Source organism: Thunnus thynnus, chromosome 21 (genome assembly GCF_963924715.1).
Source record: "Thunnus thynnus chromosome 21, fThuThy2.1, whole genome shotgun sequence".
Classification (NCBI taxonomy): Eukaryota; Metazoa; Chordata; class Actinopteri; order Scombriformes; family Scombridae; genus Thunnus; species Thunnus thynnus.
In genome coordinates, this window is record NC_089537.1 from 14,715,030 (window position 1) to 14,735,817 (window position 20,788).

Here is a 20,788-nt window from a genome sequence, read left to right on the forward strand (position 1 = left end):
ATGATTTAATTTTTACAGTTCCTTTTTTTTCCAAATAAGAGACTTTGCCATCACTACAAAAAAAATTTAAAAATTAATTATAGGGATGTTTTGATGCAAGTAGGAGGGGTGGTTGTTTGCTCAAATGATAACTTCATTTTTTTGGAAAAAAAAAACAAAACTTTACCTGCCAAATATCACCCCTGTTAAAACTTAGCAAATCACCCACTGAGGATGTGCAAGGCAATGTAATTAAATGTTTAGTGACTACAAGAGGAGCTGAAATGGATGTCAAAGCTGTCTTGTTCTTTAGAGGACAGCTTTCAAGTCACAACCAGGCAACTTTAATTCTTATTGCTAAAATGGTTTTAATGTTGTTTTTCCACATCAGATTGAAGACACAGTATGTTTAGATGTTTCCAAATATGAGTGACTTTGTTTGAGGCTGAATGAGCAGGAATTAAACGCTGTGATGTGTGCGTACCATGTGTGCATGCACATAATAACTGCGCACACTCTTATGTATATCTGTGTTCGAGCCTGCGTGGGTGTTTACACACTAAAACAACCTCATTAATGAATAACTGACATTCTCCATGAGAGTCTGGAAACAGAGATGACATCCGTCTGATGAGTCTATTACATAATTTAGATTCAAATGCATAGAGCACGGCTGCACCTCCCGGTGCGAGGGCCCACGGTGCAGCCAGCCTATGATCTTACTGAATGTGCTGTGTCCTAGAGTCATACAAATTACAGAATCAATCCTCAAAGGATGTGTTTCATGAGGACATAATTTTTAAAGAGACTAAGGGAGGAGAAATAATACTGTAAAAGGCTAAAAGGCTATATGAGTTCAGGGCTTTTTAACGGCATCTACAAGTTTTGTAATTATCTGTACGTGGCATACAAAGCAGAGTAAAATGCCATCTGTGCTTCAATAAAAATGCACCCCATATTTGAAGACTGATTGTACTTTGTAAGTGGACGAATTGTATGTATATACTCTCTGATAATATGAGTGACTCTGTATTTACTGCTACAAACAAGAAAAATACCAGTTATTTTGTAATAATGGTAGCATTATGGTAGCCTAGTATTTGTACATTGTTATGTCCCCATGAAGTTGCAAATAGTTTTCATAGATAAGGATTTCATAAAAGATTTCTCATAACCCTCTTATCTTGTACTTAATATGTATAGAAGATTTATTATGAAATATTTTTACATGAAGGAATAGATTTAGTCAGACTTAATAACCAAAGAATGTTTTTGTTTTCATTTCTTGTTCGTGTGTTTAACAGTTTTGTTGGTTTTCACCACAGGGGTTGCCGACGTTCAGAGACAAATGGGTTTTGAAGGGAGACGATTTGAATGGGATAATTTGGAAACAGACTTTTCAATCCAGTATGGGCACAATTAGCACTTTATAGGCCAATTTAATACACTCTCCAAATCACTCAGACTTGCTGGCAGTTTCTGCTGCTTTGTGCGGTCCTATTGCTGGCATCAGCAGGCTATCAGCAGGTCTTTGTCTTTGTTCTCAGCTGTTGTTTTCTGTTATACACAAGATGAAGGTATTTTAAAAGATAAATAAAAAGATGGAAGCAGATATCCACGTAAAAGAAGAAGCAAGAAAGCAAAGTTTCCAGATGCTCACATGTATGATATTGTCAATTATAAATGGTAGTGTTTTCCAGGCCCAGCGGCTGGATTTCATTCTTAACCCAGATGAAAAAACAATTATTTTAATGTTATATTATGTTTGTGTTTGACACGGTACAATGGTAGAGTGTTTTCCAGCAAGCCGAGGATTATCATAAAGTGTTGCAATGTGCCTTTTGAATCTTCTGACAGATTTTCTACATTACTCATAAATCAAGAATTTTCTCTGCCAATCTCATGCTGGCTTTGTATTAAATGGATATTTCCTCTGCTGAGTGACATTCTGTTAGGATGAGGATCAGATTTCATGATGCTCAACCAATCACATGGTCTTCATCAAGTCACTTAAGAGCTTCCCTGTTTGAGAAAGTTTGTATAAAGCAGGTTAATGAAGTTTTGCAATATAACAATATTGGTTACATCATTTTGATTTCATTCAAACCAAGCTTCCACATTCATCTCCTCTTATTTTTATATTACATAGGTAAAAAAGGGCCTTTGAAATTACATTTAGAGATTACTCACACTATTCTTTTCCATTTAAACCAATATAATTATTAGAGCAACCCATTTTATCTGTTAAATATTGAGGAACTGAGTTGCAACACTTGTGAGTATCCTTGAGTGAGAACAGTTTTGTAATAACTGAGTCTGATGACAAAATCTAAACAAATCAAAATGCATGAGACGTGACAGCCATATTGTCATTTCATACAAAGTATTAAAGGGTGTACATTTTGTTCTCACCAGTGATTTCTAGTTTATTCTTTACAAATTTCCCCCTACAGATGCACCTGCATCGGTGATGACATCTGTGAACACACCAAAGCCCGGCTTCCGCACATAAAATTTAAAGGTGTGTCCCTGACTAACTCCTCAGAGTAAACAGAGCAAAGTTTTACTAGAATGAAAAAGGCCACTGCAGCACTAACAATGGTCAGCCTCACTAAGTATGTGTTGAGACAGTTTGCCCTTTGACCCAATGGACAAACCTCAAAAAGATCAATTATCTTGACTTACAAAATTAAAGACCGACTTCAATGCAACGTCCACGGCTTTCAAAAGAGTGAGGACACCTTTCTGATACTAAGATGCAGCACTTTTGCTTTTGCTCGGTCCACATCTTAGTCAGCGCCTCAAAGTCTCTAACTCTGCGGCTGGCACAGATTGAACAAAGGAAATAAAGACTTTAACCTGGGTTCACCTCATCACTGTACATCATAAAAACAGCTAGTGTTCCTAATATTTTTTTAACATTCCACGTGTTTCCCAAAGAAAGTTGATTTAGTCTTTAAAGAATTATAAAAAAATTAGAGCCATAGTAAAAAAAAAAGTTAAGTGACTCTTAATCTTCTCAAGTGTATTTCTTCAACTGTGTGCTCTCATGTGTGTTTGCATTCAGGATTGTACTTAAAAAGTCATCCAATAAAAGACTGAGCAAGACTCTTGCTCAGGTCACTTCATGTCGATTCAGAAGTGGCCTTGAATTTGATTGGGGTGGGGTTCTATGGCTGTGACTGTAAGTCTGTGTGTGTGTGTGTGAGAGAGAGAGAAAGAGAGAGAGAGAGAGGAGGAGGGAGTACAGAGGGTTGTGTGTGTGTGGAGGCTGAAATATCCAAAGGACATGGTTTTGTCTCTGACATCCCATTATGTGATAAAAACATAAAGAAGTCATAAAGGACAACTTTGCGCTTGTTGAACTATAACTTAACTCTGATTTAAACATGTGTGATCCTCTGTGAAAATGCATATCTATTTTATTTTGGATGCATTAATACGCAAGGTTTCTTTTTTCGTATGCTGCGTAAATGCGCGCCAATGTATAGCCGTGTTGTCGTGTAACTTGATGCTCAGCAAGGCTTTGCTGTTCTTGTTCCAGTCACGAGAGTATTAATGAATGTGTTTCAGTTCCAGCAAGATTATCACAGTTGCTAATCAGCAACAACAAGAAAGGCGTTCTAAACATCATATTAAACTTGATTTCCTTAAAAATAATTCCTTTCTTTATCAGTATTTCTTTAAAAAATACAGTTTCTAGTTAGTAATATTTATTTTTAACCAGCTACAAGTGTTACTGCCAGACTTTTTTTGAAAAAGGAGTCAGGCAGTGCATTTCAGCACCTCGGACAGCGACTAAAGCGAGCTGGTCAGTTACCACTGTGTGCTTTCTGTTGAGACCTTTGGGCTTGTCTGACTTTATCTAAAAAGTCTCACCTCTAATAAACAAACATTTTTCTTCTTCACTCCTTTCCCTTTAAATGCAAAGTCATATGAATAAAAAGTAGTGATAAATGCGCTTAGCCTATACAATACAATATCTTTTATTAAGCGGGACATATATAGGGATTCTTCTATTATTTCCACAATGTACATTTGGTGAGCAACGTCACTGAACATTAAATCAGTCAAAGCTACGCAGATTCCGAAATGTAGAACACACAATAATGTGAATATGTACTTTATAAATTATATAATCATTTTTAATAAAAGGGCTCTAAGTCGTCTCCGGTGGCTGAAATATGTCGCCTTTTTTCTCTTTTAATAAACTCGTCGGCGGCCTACATTTGGCTTATTTTCAATATGTTCAGCATCCAAACGCAACACCATTGACAGCACAAAACATAAAGGAAAAACTTCCATTCGTGCAAAAAAATGCCTTGGGCGTGAAACCATTTCTTCTCTGGATGTCCATAATTCCATATACTTCACTTGGACGGAAATCGTATATTCTTTAAGGCTATACAAACATAAAATAGAGCATAACACACTCGGCCTGTCCAGGACATCAGTTCCTCCACTTCTCATCTTCTCCATTGTCCATTTTGCCCAGGTACACCCGTTTGTCTGTTGGCAAAGTTTTGTTTTCCAAGCAAGAAAAATCCACATACCCGACAAGCACACGCCAGTGGCCGATCAATACGTTTAATCATCCAGATTGCGTTAAAGTTGACTGATGGATTTGAATATATGAAAACTCCAAGGAAACGTTCATATTTGACTAGATAGTGGACGAGTGTAGGTATACAGATATTCGTCGGCTTCCTTGGCTGACAGTTATTTAAGTTAAAAATAAATGGCATGTTATTTTTTGTTCCTCGACCTAAGCAGAGTCCCGTGCGACTTGGATCATCGCAGATTATTAGATTATAGAGGAAAGACTAGAAAGCCTGAGAAGGTGGAGTATTTCCATCCGCCCATTAAGGTGCCCCGTTCCAGCTTCAGATAGACGCGGTCCTCCCGTTCAACCATCAGCAGTACTCCGTTACTGGCCGCCTCTCTTGTAACGTCCTGGTCACCAGCGAATGCTGATATAACCGGGTAATCATTTTGCATCAGGTTCACCTGCAGGGAAGGGGAGACACAAGCTTGTAGTTTGTTGATGTTTATCCGACCGTGCACTGAAATGTCACCTATTAACTGCTGAATGTATAGACCAACTATTTGATAATGGCTCACCTGAATGGTTTGTCTGTTGTAGACCTTCACCACGTGAAAGCTGAAACTATATATTCCCCTCCTTGGAGCCTGGAAAACACTTGCTTTGAGATCGAAATGGTTGCCGATGTTCACTAAAACCTGTGACCAAAAAGGGCGCACAATGAGAAAGCGCTTTATGTTTTTTTTTCATGTGCATGCTTCACTTAACATAACAGCTGGTAATGTATTGTGTGTCCCTGCTACGCATGGTGACTACAGAGCGACGTATCAGTCATACCCTGGTAGTCTATGCCAAATGTGCACTCAGATACAGTTTGGGATGGTTCCCAGTTTGATGCGTATAACAGGCCGCTGTCCAAAGACTTCAGCCGGAAAAACTTATTGGAACATCCAACCAAAAGCAACACAATGCACATGTAAATTCGGCCGAGGCCCAAAACGCATATGTGATAAAAGGATCCTGCAAGGATGATCATTCGTTTTGGCAGCGCATCTCCAAAACACGCCGATTACGCACAAGATTAAATGAACCCTTTCAAAGGAAAACAGCATTGTGTTCTTTAGGTCATGGATATTTGGGGCTCAGATTACACAGAGCCCGAGTGGTGATATGAAATCAATGAAACATCATCTTAAACAACTTCTACACGCCCACGGCAATTAGACAGATTATATGGTGTGGAGAGAATAAAAGCAACAAAGAGAAAAATAGTAATGGAGCTAAGATATTGGTCCAAATAAGATTCATATTCGACTATTGATGGACTGTGTTAGTGTTTAATTCAGTGGACATCTGACCTGGTCAAAATAGATGGTCATAGACGTGTTGCTCATCTCTGACGGCTCATGGTTGGTTCCACGCACAGCGGAAAACGCCACCTTTGCCCCAGCAGAGCGGACTGATATGCCAAGTGAGGAGGTGACCGCTCCGTCCGAAGAAGGGTTGGAGTCGCACACCACAAGACACTTCCCTTCAAGCACGATGGGCTCCGTATCGTTCTGGCCGAGGCAGAAAGCCACGCCGCATCCCAAGAGGAGGGCCAGTGCCAGGATGGCACAGGGTCCCGGGCAGCGCGCTGGCACCATGGTCGGATCGCTGATCCTGTGCACACTGATACAACCCGGCAGCCCCTTGGAGGTTTGTTAGTACTCGATCACCTGGTCCAGACTTAGTCCCTTCTCTCTTTCCCCCTCTCTCTCTTCCTCTATCTGTGATGCTCCCTCACTCTCTCAAACACCTTCTGACACACAGACGCACTCAGACTCTCTCCGGCTGTGACTCCCCTCCCTCCTGTGCGTCTTAGTTGATTTTGGGAGAGTATTCAGACAAGTGCTGTAAATCCTGATGATTTGAGAGAAAGAATGAGAGTATTCATGTCAGACAGTGGTAGAATACGATTTTAATATAGTTTACTCATTATACTTAAGTAAAATCTACGTGCGTAAAATGGCTAACGCGCGTAAAATGAAAAAGCCAGCAGTTGTCCGCAAATACCAAATTGTAAATAATCACATTGTATAGATAAATGCTCATTTTCTAATCGTCTGTTGTTGATAAAACCAACTCAGTACTGCGTACTGAGTGTTTCCTAATAGAACTCAGCGCCTCAACACTTTGTAACAATTATAATATCCTTGGAAAATCATGATACAGTTCATTCGACCCTCGTTTTAGTGTATAATTAAGGTAAAAAAGCACTTTGCAGACATTTATGTTGAGAGAAAGGTAAATCACGACCTACCTGTGCTCTCCATCGCGCTGGTATGCTCTCTGTCTCTCGCAGACTGAAATGAGCACTTAGATCGCTGGTGCAAAAAACCAAGAGTCTTTGGGCTTCCTTTCGAGGGACAACTCACGCCCATTCTTTGTGTGTAGCCACTGCAACAGGACTCCTCAGAAGTATCCCACAATTAAGAGCACATGCGTGGACTAATGTTTGTTTACATATTAATCAGTTCAATGCTGTGAGCTCAGGGGCCCCTCAGGACGGCAGAGATCACTCGCTCTCAATGTCTGTCATTTATATGCTGTGGGTTTCTCATGTCTCTCCCTGATTAATCCGAAATGAAGGGGGCTGCAGCGGATAACCTTGCTGTTGCACGGTACATTCAGCATTCATGTATATATTACTAATTTGAGACTTAAAGGAACATTTTTATGAGTCCAATAAAGATACTTGTGCGCCATCCAGTGGCAGATTTTACTTGTGCAGAGTGTGTTTTTCAGAGTGACATAGATATATCAAAGCATAAAAGTGATTAAATTAATACACTTTTTGTGGCATCTGCTTTGCTGTTTTATTAATGGTTGTATACTGGCATATCAGCAAATTATTTCACGTGCACATCACACTTAACAAACACCCCATGAGCAGGTTGAAAGCAGGTGACACTTCAGAAAATGCACACTTCACAGAGAATGACCCGCACCTCTCTGTACCACCCTTAGCCTTTCTTTTCAATTCCTGACATGTCATCATCCTTTGAAGAGCTGTGTAGAGGGTCCCTATCAGTGCTCCATACCTCTGAAGAGTCTGAGTGGGCTTCAGAAGTGGTGAACCCTCACATTAGACCTTTAATGAGCTGTCATTTTCCCTACTGAAAGATATGCTAACTGGCTACATTATGCATTGAGCTCATATTTAGAGGGGGAGGTCGGTACAGACTGTCTTTAACTTCATAAGCTCAAATAAAAAGTAGAGGGAAAAAAGTGGATTTCTTTTCAACAGGACTGTAATCTTAATACATGCAAGCAAATAGATAGGAGGAGAAGACAAAACCAAACATTCTACTTAACGGTACTGGATGTTACTTTGAATAAGCATTAAAAGCCTTGACAGAAATACCCAGAATATATTATAACTGTCTACCAGCTGCACAATGTCCTTGTATAATGATCCACATGACTTGCAGTACAAAAAAAGTACATTATTTTAAACTTAATCATCCTTCCCCCTTTCTCAATCCCATTTGAAAAACATTGCACTGTCAGAGATGACTGACAAACCATGCGGAAGAGTGACATCAGGTATCCAAGAGCCACAACTGACCCCAGGCCTTCAGAAGGACACAGAGCTACAGAAAACATCAAATGTCAAGTATGGGGGGACATGCAAGGAAAAGGGATGTGGCCTACATGGCATTACCATACCAGGGGCTGTCGTTGCCCTAAAAGGGGACTTCACTTCCATCAGACAAGCTGGTCGGCTAGACTGACAACAGTGTTATGGTTATTTTCCCTGACAGCCAGCAGAGCCTACTGGCTTCCAGGAACGGGGAGGTCGATTACGTGATGGGTCTTAAAAGCGAGCCATCTGTTTTTGCAAGGAAAAGGACTCAGCCTCAGTCTGGTTGGTTTTGTGGTTTTCTATACAAATTCTATACATTACAATTCTCCTGATGACTTACGTTTGATTGTGCATTGTTTACAAGGAAGCAAGTCCACATAGGGGTAATATGCTGTCTATTCTGATCATTTCCTCAGGGATTTTGTATCTAATGTTATTTGTCTATTATTTGATCAGTACTTCCATTCCAAATATTAAGGATAAAACATCATCAAAATCAGAGGATGTCCACAGCAATTAGCCCTCTGTGTACTCAAACCACCATATGCTTCATGAGGTCTGAAATACCCACTTTTGTATTGCATTTGTATTCCTATCCGTCTTCTGTCCATCTGTCTGTGTGCAGCTATAAATGTCTCTGTATCTTCATATTTGAAATGAGGTCAGAGTCTCAAACAAGTTCAACCGGGAGCTCTCTCTCTTAAAGAAACCTTTGAGAGAGAGGGAGGGAGGGAGATTGTGTTGTATCTCTTGTCTTACATCAGGAAGATGTGACCTCTATCTTAGCATGTGTGAGGAGACAAATAACATCAATCTTACCAATTCCTCCCCAGCTAGTGCTGGGCTAACACCCTGATGAGGAGTTATATTGCTAACCCAGGGAAAGGTTACAGTAGACTACACTGTGCCCACTAGAGCTTACAGTAACCAGTATTACTTTGTGTGTGTGAATAGGTGTATTAATCATGTTGCGGGGCACAATAAATGTGTTCATTCAGTTCCATTTGGGGCCTAAAAACTGGTTTCTACAAGGCAGGCTACACAAACTGCATTTAAGGGTTAAGACTTCATTCTTGATCAAGGTTATGGTTTGGGTTGGGGTAAGAGTTTTGTGGGAAAATGCCTCAAATGAGACTTACACCAAGTGATACACAATTAATTAGTTTGTGTTGCAACAAGATGAAGACAATATTTGCATCAGTTTTACTGTTCGTACTTGGGAATTTTTATTTACCAGAAATAAAATACCTTTAAATATTTGACATTTACCACTAAAGGCTCCCCAAATCTGTATATTTATTCATTTGTTAATATAATAGTATATAGAGTGTTTAGCTGAACCAGTTCCTGATTAGCTTTTTAAATTCCGAGTGTTACAACTGGTAAACCTGCCCAACCTTCAAGGCCCAGTGGAAACAGAGGTGACAAACATTTATATATTCAGCTGGGTCATGAATAATTTGGTCATGTTTTAACAATTTTTTTTCTTATTAATGACCCTGTGAAAACTAGCAGCAGCATCAGCAGAACCTAGTGGGGATCCTAGAAATGATAAATAATAAAGCAATGCAAGGCAATTGTATTTACAGTATATAGCATGTTTCAGTACAAGTGAACTCAGTGTGCTTTGCATTAAAATACATGTGCAATTACCCAGAACCCACATCCAACCCGCAGATAAAGATATACACAAACTAATCATAACCCTGACAAAATAGTAATGTTTTCAGTTTGCTTTTGAATGTCACACAGATGTGACAGATCTCAGGTCAAAATAACCAAATAACCAAAAGCACACTCACCAATCTGTGGTGGGGCAGCCTTTAAGATGGCTGCTTGACTTGACATTTCTGATTTTCTTATATAATTTGATTTACAGCACACAATCACTCAAGTGAATTGTGAAGTTTTATATTGGACCACTGTCTGAACAATACAACTTCTACTACTACGCCCAGTATGACTACAACTATTACTACTACCATCACAACCTGTCAATCAATCAGTTCTGACCAGAAAAAAGAAGAATAAAATCTGACAGTGATGTCGTGTCACAGGGCTGATTGTCATAGCATTCACAATCTATAGTTTCTGGTCCAACTAATGCCAATTCTATCAGTTTGCGCAGATTCACTCTGAGTACACACCTTGTCTGTCGTGTCCGTTTTCGACTACTGCTTTGAGCACACATCCACCATTATCTGTAACTTCTCCAAAGGACTGCAAGGTTTGTGGATTACTTTGGAGAGATAATGGACCCAAATCCATACTTCAAGCTGGAAAGAGCTGATGCCCAGACTGGCACCAAGCTCACCACTCTATACAACAAGGCTATGATGGTTGTGGGCACATTGGAGCAGGTTCTTGGCCCAAGAGCTATGTTGGACAGAGCTTTGTCTGTCTCTCCACATATCCTCCGGCAATATATTGTTCGTCTGGTGGCTCAGCTGGTCCCCGTTCCCTCATCACATCGTCAAGACTGTCCTAACTACATACCAGGTTGAGTCTGCAGGTGACACCACTCCAGCCTGAGTGCAACCCAGTGGGGAGAGGGCGTTGAGATGGAGAGCCAACTGACAGATTCAGGGACAAAATGTTTGAGCAGTTCAGATCCACACACCAAGGTTTTCCAGAAAGCTTTTCTCAGGATAACAAATATAGGACAATATGTAATATGTCACAAATTTGAAGTGCTTGTTCTTTACTTGGGTGTCTCTATTTCATGCAACTTTTTATTTCTACTCCTCTACATGTCAGAGGGCAATTTGTTTGTTTGTTGTTGAACAGCCACAAACCCATGAGCATCCATACTGTGTGTCTATCTCTCTCTCTTCTCCCACTCTCTCCATGTTTTTCTCCTCCCTTGTCCTCTTTTTTCAGTACTGAGGCTCTTCTGTTCTGGACCATCAACCATCCTGGGATCTCTCTTTCTCCTTTTGGTTTTTCAGTGCTTTTGGCCTCCCCTCTCGTCTCTCTCTCCCTTTGTGTGAATGATGTCATTGTCTCTCTCCCCCTCCTTGTGTATGGTGTCCTTGAGGTTTGCCTCTCACGTGTATCTGTAGTCTGTCCTCTTAACAAGTCTTCATGGTGGAGAGGAAATCATGTGTCTCAGGTCAAGTTGCTCAATGTGGATTGAAATTTTTCATGCAGTATATGTTTGCAATACGTCTGTAATATTGTCAGTCTGCTTTTCCGTCATTGTAATTTTACTATTGTTAATTTGATCTATTCTGTACACACAGCATCAGTTGCATATCTGTCCAGCATAGAAGAGCAATCCCTCTTCTGTGCCTCTTTCTTCCTTCTGTGAGAGGAGCCATTCAGCATCAGAAGTACTGTTACTGCTTTATACTGTATGTACATTCAGCCAATAATACTTTTGTACTTTTATCGCAGTAAAACCAAACCAAACAACTAAATATAAGAATTTTAAATGTAGGATTTTTACTTGTAATGAAGTATTTCTGTATATTTAGAAAGTGAGGAGTGATTTTAACATTTTTATATAACTATTTTTTCCCAAGTAAAGGATCTGAATATTTCTTGCACTGTGTAGCATATAGTGGATAGTTCTAATTATATTCATAAACAGTAGGTTACGTACTGTTCTTATATGCATCGAAATAGTCAGTTCAAAGGGACACTCCACTGATTTAACAAAAAAAGATCAGTTGAAGGTGCAGCATGTACAATTTAGTGGCATCTATTAGTGAGGTTGCAGATTGCAACGAAGTGAATGAAAGTGAATTATCTACATAGAGAACCCCTATGTGGATAAAAAGGACTCATGTTAATGTAACGAAAACACAATGATTTACTTTTAACTTGCCATAGGGAGTACAGTCCCACTCAGTCTGCTCAATCTGTGAAAGCAGTTGTATAATGTCTTTTGTAGCTCTGAAGGGAGTTTTCTAAGATAAAAAATATAACCAGGGTAATGTCATAAAAGCGGTTACAAACTGTGGTTGTGGAATTTGAAAGATGAGGGCATTTACCAGGCAGGGAGGGTCGGGCAGACACAATTCAGTTGCATTATGGGAAGTTAAGGATCCAGTGTTTTTTTGTTTTTTTTTGGAATTTGAACTATTTGACCCATGCTACTGACTACGTACATTTTTTTTTAAGTTTCTACTGAAAGACTCCAGCTTTATGTAACTGCAATACTAAATTGCACCCTTCAGTGAAGCCTAGTTAACTCAGCACCTTTCACAACCCTAAAAAAGAGCTAGTCTAGTTATTGAGAGACAACTTGGCAAACATTCAAGCAAACAACAACAACAAGCCCAATATTAATTTAATTTAATCTGTTTTAATTCGATTCAAATGAACAGTTACTAGAGGCAAACGTTGACACTCCCCACCGGAAGACTCTTTTCAGCTCATGTAACTATGGCGACGGGACGCGGACAGTCCGGGCAGTTAGGGCAGATGTTCAATAACAGAGGAACAGCTATAAAAATGTTTTCATTTTGTGTATTTACGGGGTTTACGTCGTGAAGGTTCCCCATTCCGTAAGTTACTTTACGTTCGTTAATATTAAAACGTCGTCGTTACGTGGCCTTAAACCTTCCTTACTCATATTTGTCTCAACGGGATCAAGACTAGTGAAACAAATGGAAACGCGAAAAGCAATCATTCCCAGAGTACGGCCAGTGAGGACGGCCAAAAGAGCTGACAAATCATCTCCAGCATCCACTCTCAACTATATGGAAAGGTAATATGTCAGAACATGCTCGCATTTTTCACCTGCGTGGCATTCAAGCACTTCAGCCAGACTGTGTTCAGAGAGTGTGGCAAGTGAGGGTTTTGTTGCCCTGTACGTAAAGAGATTTATAGACCGTGTTTGCAGCAAAACACAACAGAAGCACAGCAAAAATCAATACAGATGTAACTAAGACACTTGACTACATGTTCAAATTAAGCAATCTGATTCCTTCCCAAGTGAATGTGAGCACTAAAAGCATCAAAGGACACACCAGGTTAGGCAGTAGTTACAGTACAAGTCAGCATCACTTTCCTCACTATAAATCCATTTCTACCAAATCATTTTCTGTCATTTCTTAAATGGAAACTGCTTAGCAATGTAATGAAGTAAAAACAAAATCGCGTTTAGCAAGGCTTTTGTTTTATGCACTTTAAAAAGTACTTTTGCAGTTTTATGTAATAAGACCTCAATAGACTTTTTACTGGCTACAGTTTTCTGGAAGGATGTGTCTAAATCATTGCTGTATCAAATTTGTAGTTTAGATTAAAGCTGTAACTATTGATTATTTTCATCATATTTATTCAATTTTCTCTCTATAATTGCTCAATTAACCATTAAGAATGTGTGTCACATTTTACCAGAGCCAAGAGTGAAAGGTTCAAACTGCTTGTTTTGTTTACAGATATTCAGTTTACAGTGACATAACAAAGAGATAAGCAGCAAATCCTCACATTTGAGAAGCTTGTTTGACATTTTTATCTAATAATTGGCTCAAACAATTAGTCCGTTATCAAAGTTGCTGGTGATAACTGTTCTGTTGATGCACTAATTAATTAATTGACTAATTTAAGCCACTTCAGCTGCGGTTTAGATGTAATTATACAGCATTCTTTATTTGTAATCATTTAATAAATACAGCATGTTGTAGAGATATTAAGAAGCCTGTAAATGATCATCATGAGGCATTCTCTGGCCTTGAAATTGAATGAAATCATAGCTGACCTGTGTTTGAGTTTGAACTTTGATTTTAGACCTGAAAAGGTGAGTCTTAAAATGTTATGAGGCACACTGGTTTAAGATGCACACAATATCATCTTTATGTGGTAGTTTACTGGAAATGCTGTGGATAATACACTTTTGAGCCATCGTTCTCCTTTTCACACTCATAGAAATGGTAAAAGTTAAATATCTCTATGTTGACAGCTCCAAATGTCTAGTAAAGGTTAACAATTTAAGTCATTTGTACTTTAAAGCTTAAATGTAACATCTAACATTCCAGTTATTAAAACTACACCAAAGATGATTTATTAATTTAGTGTTGCCTTTTTGAAGTTGTTTCATCTGCTTGTTAGTATGCAGTGGAATGTCAGTGATTGAGCAGGCAGGTAATGGGAAAACGATTACTCACTGAAGTGATTTAATTGATGGATTGACACCGTTAACCAGGACAGGTGCAACCAGACAAACCTGATCAACATTTCTCAATAACAGATAAGAGAAGAATGTGGAAGAATGTTAGAGGACAATGTGTCAATTTTTTTTTTTTAAAAAAGTGCTATTTGTTTGTATTTTAGCACACCCAACCATGCAGGTAGATTTAATAAAGATTTTATTCATTCATTCATTATACTGTGTTTGTTTTATATTAGATCTGCTAAATAGGAACATTGACACGGGTCATTTACTGCCAGACGTGTATGATAGAAATGTCAAGTAGTCTGTTGAGAGCATATTTGTCTCATACTCCGGTGCCTCCAAAGAACTGCAGAACAACAGGTGGCATGAAAACACTGGTGTCACTTCCTTGTAGTAATATTTAATTACCTTTTCCGTAGAATGCCATCTGAGATCCTGATTAAGATTCTGTCATACCTGGATGCTTCCGCTCTTTTCAGCATCAGTCACGTCAATAAGCTCTTCTATCAGCTTGCCAATGATAAGTGAGTATCATCCAGGTCTTATTAATGCAACACACATACACATGCTGTACATAATAGACATGAATATGTTAGGAATCCAATCCAACAGTAAGTAAAGACAGCTTTCTTACAAGTCGGGGAATTTGTTATGTTTTTTTGTCTATATTTTAATCCTTAAAGTCTTATTTTCTTAAAGCTGTTTTTATAAATATTTTTATATTAACAATGGATCACATGGGTTATTGTATGTGAAAGTGGCCACTTGCAGTGATGAACTAATAGGAAATAAACACTCAACTCAGCAGTTCCCCTCAGCTCTACAGATTGTTTCAGTGTCTTTTAACTCATTGTTTCAGATTTTCTGCCCACAACTTCAATGTTTTTACTGTGCATCTGTTCCGACAGAAAAGTGAATTTTAGAGGTGGCGTGATTACATATTAAGTCAAAGATGTGAGTTAAATGTAGTGTGAAATCGACATGTCTGCGCAAGTTGAAAATGTTGAAAAATTGACGCGCTAGACATGTTCAATCATTTGTCTGTTAACTTTCTTCAGTTTTTTACACTCACAGCATTCTTTTATTTTTCTATTCCTACCAATACAATCAATGCAGTGCTCTGTGGAAGAGGATCTACATAGAGTTTAACAAGAATAAAAAGTGGAAACATGAGCGCATGGACAAGGTGCTGTTGACGATGGCCACACTCGAGGGTCGGGATCAGGCTGTGGGCTTCTGGAAGTTGCTGCACTTCAAGACTGTTGCCTCATGTGATATGAATAAGTGGAAAAGATATCTTGGACTCATCAGCCGTCACACTGGGCTGCCTAGCCAAACGGAGCGGGTCCTCAAGTAAGAGATGGAGCAAGGCAAAAATGGCTTTTGAAAACCACTTAGATGAAGTACTTCAGATGTATGATTTCCCTTACCAGACACTTGAGTAGCTTGACAAGTGTTGCTAGTGAGTTAAGCTAATCAAGTGCTTACCATGTATTTTGAAGCATTTGAACACCTCAGCTATGGAGCATGAGGTGAGAAAAAGATTATTATTTCTCTGGTAATTTCAGTTGCAAATGAGGTGTTTTTATAGTTAGTTTTGGTTGACATCATTTTGTACTGTATCTACCGTACCATATTCTGCATTTGCCATCTGTTCAGTATGTGTAGCTGTTTACAATTGGAAGCAACTCTGTAAGGTATCATGGGAATCCCTGCACTGTTTGTGGTTTGCACTAAAACTTAGGAGATCCACCCTCGCTGTCAAGAAAGTTCAAGGGTAGAGACTAGAGGACAGTTCAAGCCACTGGCAATCAAAAACAAAGCATGGTTTGTTTTTCATATCGCACTTAATGACACTTTCTTATTAAAGGTGAGAAAGGAGGTCTCTGTCTGAATGCGATGTCTGCTCAGGGGGATGCCAGCACGCAGGGGAAAGCTCCCTCACCGCCTCCACCGCAGTTTCTGCTGTGTTTTTATAACCTCTGATTAGAGGCTGTGCAGCACTCAATTTTGAGTTCTGTGGCAGTCGCTGTTGTACAGAGGGGAAGTAGAAATAATTGTGTTCCTTGCAGAGGCTGTCTGAATTGTTGAAGTAAATTACTTAGCCCCCCAACCCCTCATCCACAACACACACATGCACACACACCTTCCTCCTCCTCCCTCCTCCCACCAACTCAGACAATTCCCTGTGGGGGTTTGTCTGTTAGAGACATTCAGGAGCATGCGATTTACCTTGGTAATAATCATTTCACAAGACATCACACATACAGACAATGCAGAGTGAAGTCCCCTGGGTCATCTGGGGCCTCCTGGGCTGCTCCAGTTTTTAGCTTTGTTCCCCCACTTAATTGATATTGGATGGTGCCTCAGCGAGACACCGGCTGCATCACAGTCGGGGTAGCCCTGAATCACAGTTTAGACAGAATTGGATCAAGAGATTTATCATAACAGCTGCGGTTTCATTTCATCCGTTGCATATCATTTCATTAGCAAGAAGAGCTTAGCTCATACTACTCCCTGCTGTTGTCTAAAGAAACGTAATAGCCATTGAACTCATAGTTTGCATGATTTAAAATATAAGACTCAGCTTTAACCAACACTGCTTGTCTTAAATTCAAATAAATGTAAAGAAGATTTCAGTTATGTACAGCAATTGCAATTGTACCTTCATGTGGCTATTAAGGAATATGAAGTGAGTCTTTTTGCAAATTTAAAAAGTAGAGAGCTTATTTGTTTCCATATTGTTTGTGTTGATAAATTGTATCTGTCTCTCTTCACTACACTGCACATTAAAAATTGTATATACTTATATTACAAAACCTCAAATATCCATCTTATCTTATTGCTGTTATTTTGTATTGTGTTATCTTATTCTAGAAACTTGCACGTCACCTGGGAGCTAACAGTCTCTGATAAATCAGGGCGTGAGGCCACATTTGAGCTGAGCCGGTCCCAGTTCTTCGAGACGTCTGTGACTCTGTGCTGGAGCGGAGGCTGCTTGCCCGACTACCAGCAGATTTCCACCCTTCAACTCCACGGTGTCAGGAGGATAGCCCTCAACTGCCCCGGCTTAAAGAAGTAAGACAGCTAGTGTCCATGTCCTCTCTCCCTCTCTTTCTGCATATATTTATATATATATTTATATATGTATATCTCTATCTCCTCTTTTCTCTTCTACTATTTTCTTTCCTTGCACCCTTAGACCTGGCTGGAGGTCCCTCATGGCAAAGTTAGACATGGAGACTCTAACTAAAAGTGCACAGGTCTTTGGCCAGGACAGACTGGTTGAATTGAAGCTGCTACAGCCTGGCTTCATCATTGGTATCTGGAAGGTAATTACCTCACAGGCAGTCATGGCATTATTAATTATTATTCATTACTTTATAGAGGCTGGAAAAGTGAGATAGGTGATTTAGGTACATTACCTGTCAGTAATATAAACAATGTGCACTATGGCTAATTTGAATGATGGCTCTCTTCACAGGACCAGCCCTGCCTTGCCTTTCTCATGTTTACCCTCCACTTCCACAGACTGGTGGAAAAAAGTATCCAGGGATCCTCTGTTTGGTAGGCTGCACTTGAACAGGCGCCTTTTATTCACATGCTTATATGGCGTGCAGTGTATCACCATCAGATGGTTAGGGCTCAAATTCAAAGGATATGATAACTGACAGGATTGGTTTGAGTCTCCTGAGCTGATCCGTCTACTGTATGATACACTGCTGGGTGAGATTTGAAGCATCAGCATCACTGGCGCCTGCATTTCACCACCACAGGGGATAATGTGACTATACCAGATTTTCATATAAAGTATATTCTGTGGCCTTTTATACTATCTTCTTCTCGTATGTCCACCGGTGATTTTTTTTTTAGTCATTAAGACCCAGTGCAGGTGTTAGCAGACTTTTAAACAGAGAGGATTAATTGGATAAATTTTCTGCTGTAATGTTCATTTTGAATTAAATCTGTAAATGCACAGGGCATGATGGCACTTGATTGAAAACCAGTGGGCTAGATCATACAGTGTTCACAATGTATTACCATGCATTTGAAAATAAATTGTAATCCAACTGCTGTGTAGAGTTGAAGGTGATTCACTTTCAGTTTTAATCTGAGTGGTATAATGAATCATCTTCAGGATTACATAGCCTACTAGATACTGTTACACTTATTGTGGGTCTGTAGCATAGCGTGGACATAGCCCCCTCTCCTGGCTTCTTGTGAGATCACACTGTTGCAGTACATAATTATTACACTCCACAAAAGTAATAAACCCCTGAAATGCCTTTTTAATGAAATGTCTTGATGCTCTCTTCACTCGCCACAGTCTTCATTTCATTTACCTTTTTACTTTTGCTTTCCTCCAGCCCCTATGTGGAGCCGATGGACAACCCCCCTTTTGATGACATAGACCCTGAATACGGTCTCCATGGTTACCAACTACACATTGTTCTCCACGACACTGCATGGGAGATCATGTCCGGAAGCTTCTCTCAGCTCTTCTGCCGGAGAAGTAATTTATTTATACTCATATTCACTAAGTCACATTGTGAAATGATGCTGACAAAATATGTATGAGCTATTTAAAAACTCTAGTGCCTCTAATGAGAGCAAGTAAGATTCAAATGTGTGGTAACTTTTTGATGAATGCTTAGTCTTATCTTTTTATTCTCATACTGCATATTTATAGTTAAATAACCTTTATTAGCTATGTTCACTAAGACATGAAGTGTTCATAAATCCAGGTAACATCACAATGTTTCAAAACCTGCAGATACTCTGTGAAATGACTAAACTTTTTACTTTAGATATTTTACCTCATATAGCGTTAACAAATTAGGTGACCTAACACCCAAATCCTAATTATTATAGTGTGAAGACTTACGTGTTTCCTGGTGTGTTCTTTGGCCAGCTCAGATCTGTGACGGACTAATCCAACTGACTGCCATCAGCAGGACAAACTTGTCGCAGCACACGCCTCTGTTAGGCAGCATCACCCTGCCCTGGAGGTGTGAGGCCCTGCAGGGAACAGTGGAGGTACTACATGTACTGTAGGCTATGTGCCTTTTGTTTCACTAGATACAGTATAACACTTGCTCAAAAGCGACTTAAGTATGTTGCTGAGAAGTTATAGAAAGTGCTAAGACAACAGAAAGAGACTACATGCCTTTTTTGTGTGTGATTATCATGGAGACCTATTAAAAAGTTATTTTTAGAATTACAATGCAGATTCGGGCTCAAACCATTCCTCCCTGGGCTAAGGAGAATACAGTTGTAATCTCTCATTTTATCATGAATCTTGGCAGTTTTGACTTAACATTATAGATGTGTGTCTGCCTAAAGATTTTAGATATCTTTGTCTAGTATACATATTGTATATTGGAACTATAATGAAATCACAACAGCGATAGTCCACACAGAAAAGAGGTTGTGACACAGGTTTACTTTTCTACTTTTTACCAGAATTGCTGCATCATGAGTCTGACTCTGCTGGATGAATCCAAGAAACCCTTCTGGTGTGTCAGCTCTCCTGTTTCCATGAAGCCGGTAAAGATGCTGACTTCTTATGACTATGATGGTGAGCACTTTCTAATCCACTATCAGGACTCAGAAGGTCAGGTGAAGATGGATTTTGTCTGGATGAAGGAACAGATGCAGTTTTTCCTCATTAGTTTAGTTGTTTACGTCACTACTTGCAAAGTCAACAAGCATTTCAGTAGAGATTACTGAGCCTTCGGTATTTCTGGAACAAGTTTTGAGGTATTTCGTCATTTAAGTTGGATACTACGACTTTGCTTTTATATGATCAGCATATCTACAACACCTTGTTTATAAGGACAGATTGTGCCACCAGTATCATCTGACGCTTCTAAATATAATTTTAAACTTAATTGATACGTTTACAGTATAACCCCAATTTATAAAGAGATTGATGTTGTATAAACAGCCAAGGTCTCTGCTCAAAAAGCCTAACTTTTTCATTTAAATGCTGAATAAATTAATACATTTTTAATGGATTTATTAAATCTTTTGTGACTTACTTACTTTCCTTTGTGTTTCAATGTACCGATGTGTCGTCCTGTCTGTTGCTTTTTATAATGTTTCATCCACACTTCCTCAATTTGCAAATCTGTTTGATAATTAATTCATGTGTATTCAATGTATTATTTTTACACCATAAAAAGAGAATGATGAAAAAGAAATTTAATTGGAACGTTTAATTATTTTAAAATATAATTATTAAAAGCTTTTTGAATTGCTCAGTTTAAATGAAAATGTTATGAATACTTCACTGATAGTTTTTGATCAGCTAATTAATCAATTATAATAATGTTACAATATCATATATAATTAATTAAGTGGCACACTCCAGATGTTTTTACACTGTCTGTTTATTTTTATACTCAATATAGTCAATACAAAAACAAAACATCCTGTTTGAAAATACACACTTGAGACAGTCAATCCATGGTGTTTTGACTATATTAGTCATTAAAACAAATCTTCAACATCAAAT

General features: G+C 39.0%; 2 protein-coding genes across 2 annotated transcripts; one reads left to right on the top strand and one right to left on the bottom strand.

Moving 5' to 3' along the window:
• Positions 1–3,936: 3,936 nt before the first annotated feature.
• Positions 3,937–7,135, bottom strand: cbln2b (cerebellin 2b precursor). The gene is made up of 4 exons (XM_067578540.1): positions 6,825–7,135; positions 5,881–6,424; positions 5,101–5,220; positions 3,937–4,986 (listed from the first exon to the last, which is right to left on the bottom strand). The coding sequence occupies exons 2-4, from the start codon at positions 6,166–6,168 to the stop codon at positions 4,789–4,791; spliced, it is 606 nt and encodes a 201-aa protein (XP_067434641.1). The 5' UTR covers positions 6,169–6,424; positions 6,825–7,135; the 3' UTR covers positions 3,937–4,788.
• Positions 7,136–12,041: 4,906 nt separating this feature from the next.
• fbxo15 (F-box protein 15) lies at positions 12,042–20,314 on the top strand. The gene is made up of 10 exons (XM_067578514.1): positions 12,042–12,661; positions 12,751–12,864; positions 14,691–14,795; positions 15,388–15,624; positions 17,149–17,349; positions 17,474–17,603; positions 17,756–17,838; positions 18,639–18,784; positions 19,184–19,308; positions 19,735–20,314. Exons 2-10 carry the CDS (start codon positions 12,764–12,766, stop codon positions 19,999–20,001), a joined length of 1,395 nt encoding a protein of 464 aa, XP_067434615.1. The 5' UTR covers positions 12,042–12,661; positions 12,751–12,763; the 3' UTR covers positions 20,002–20,314.
• The last annotated feature ends 474 nt before the right edge of the window (positions 20,315–20,788 follow it).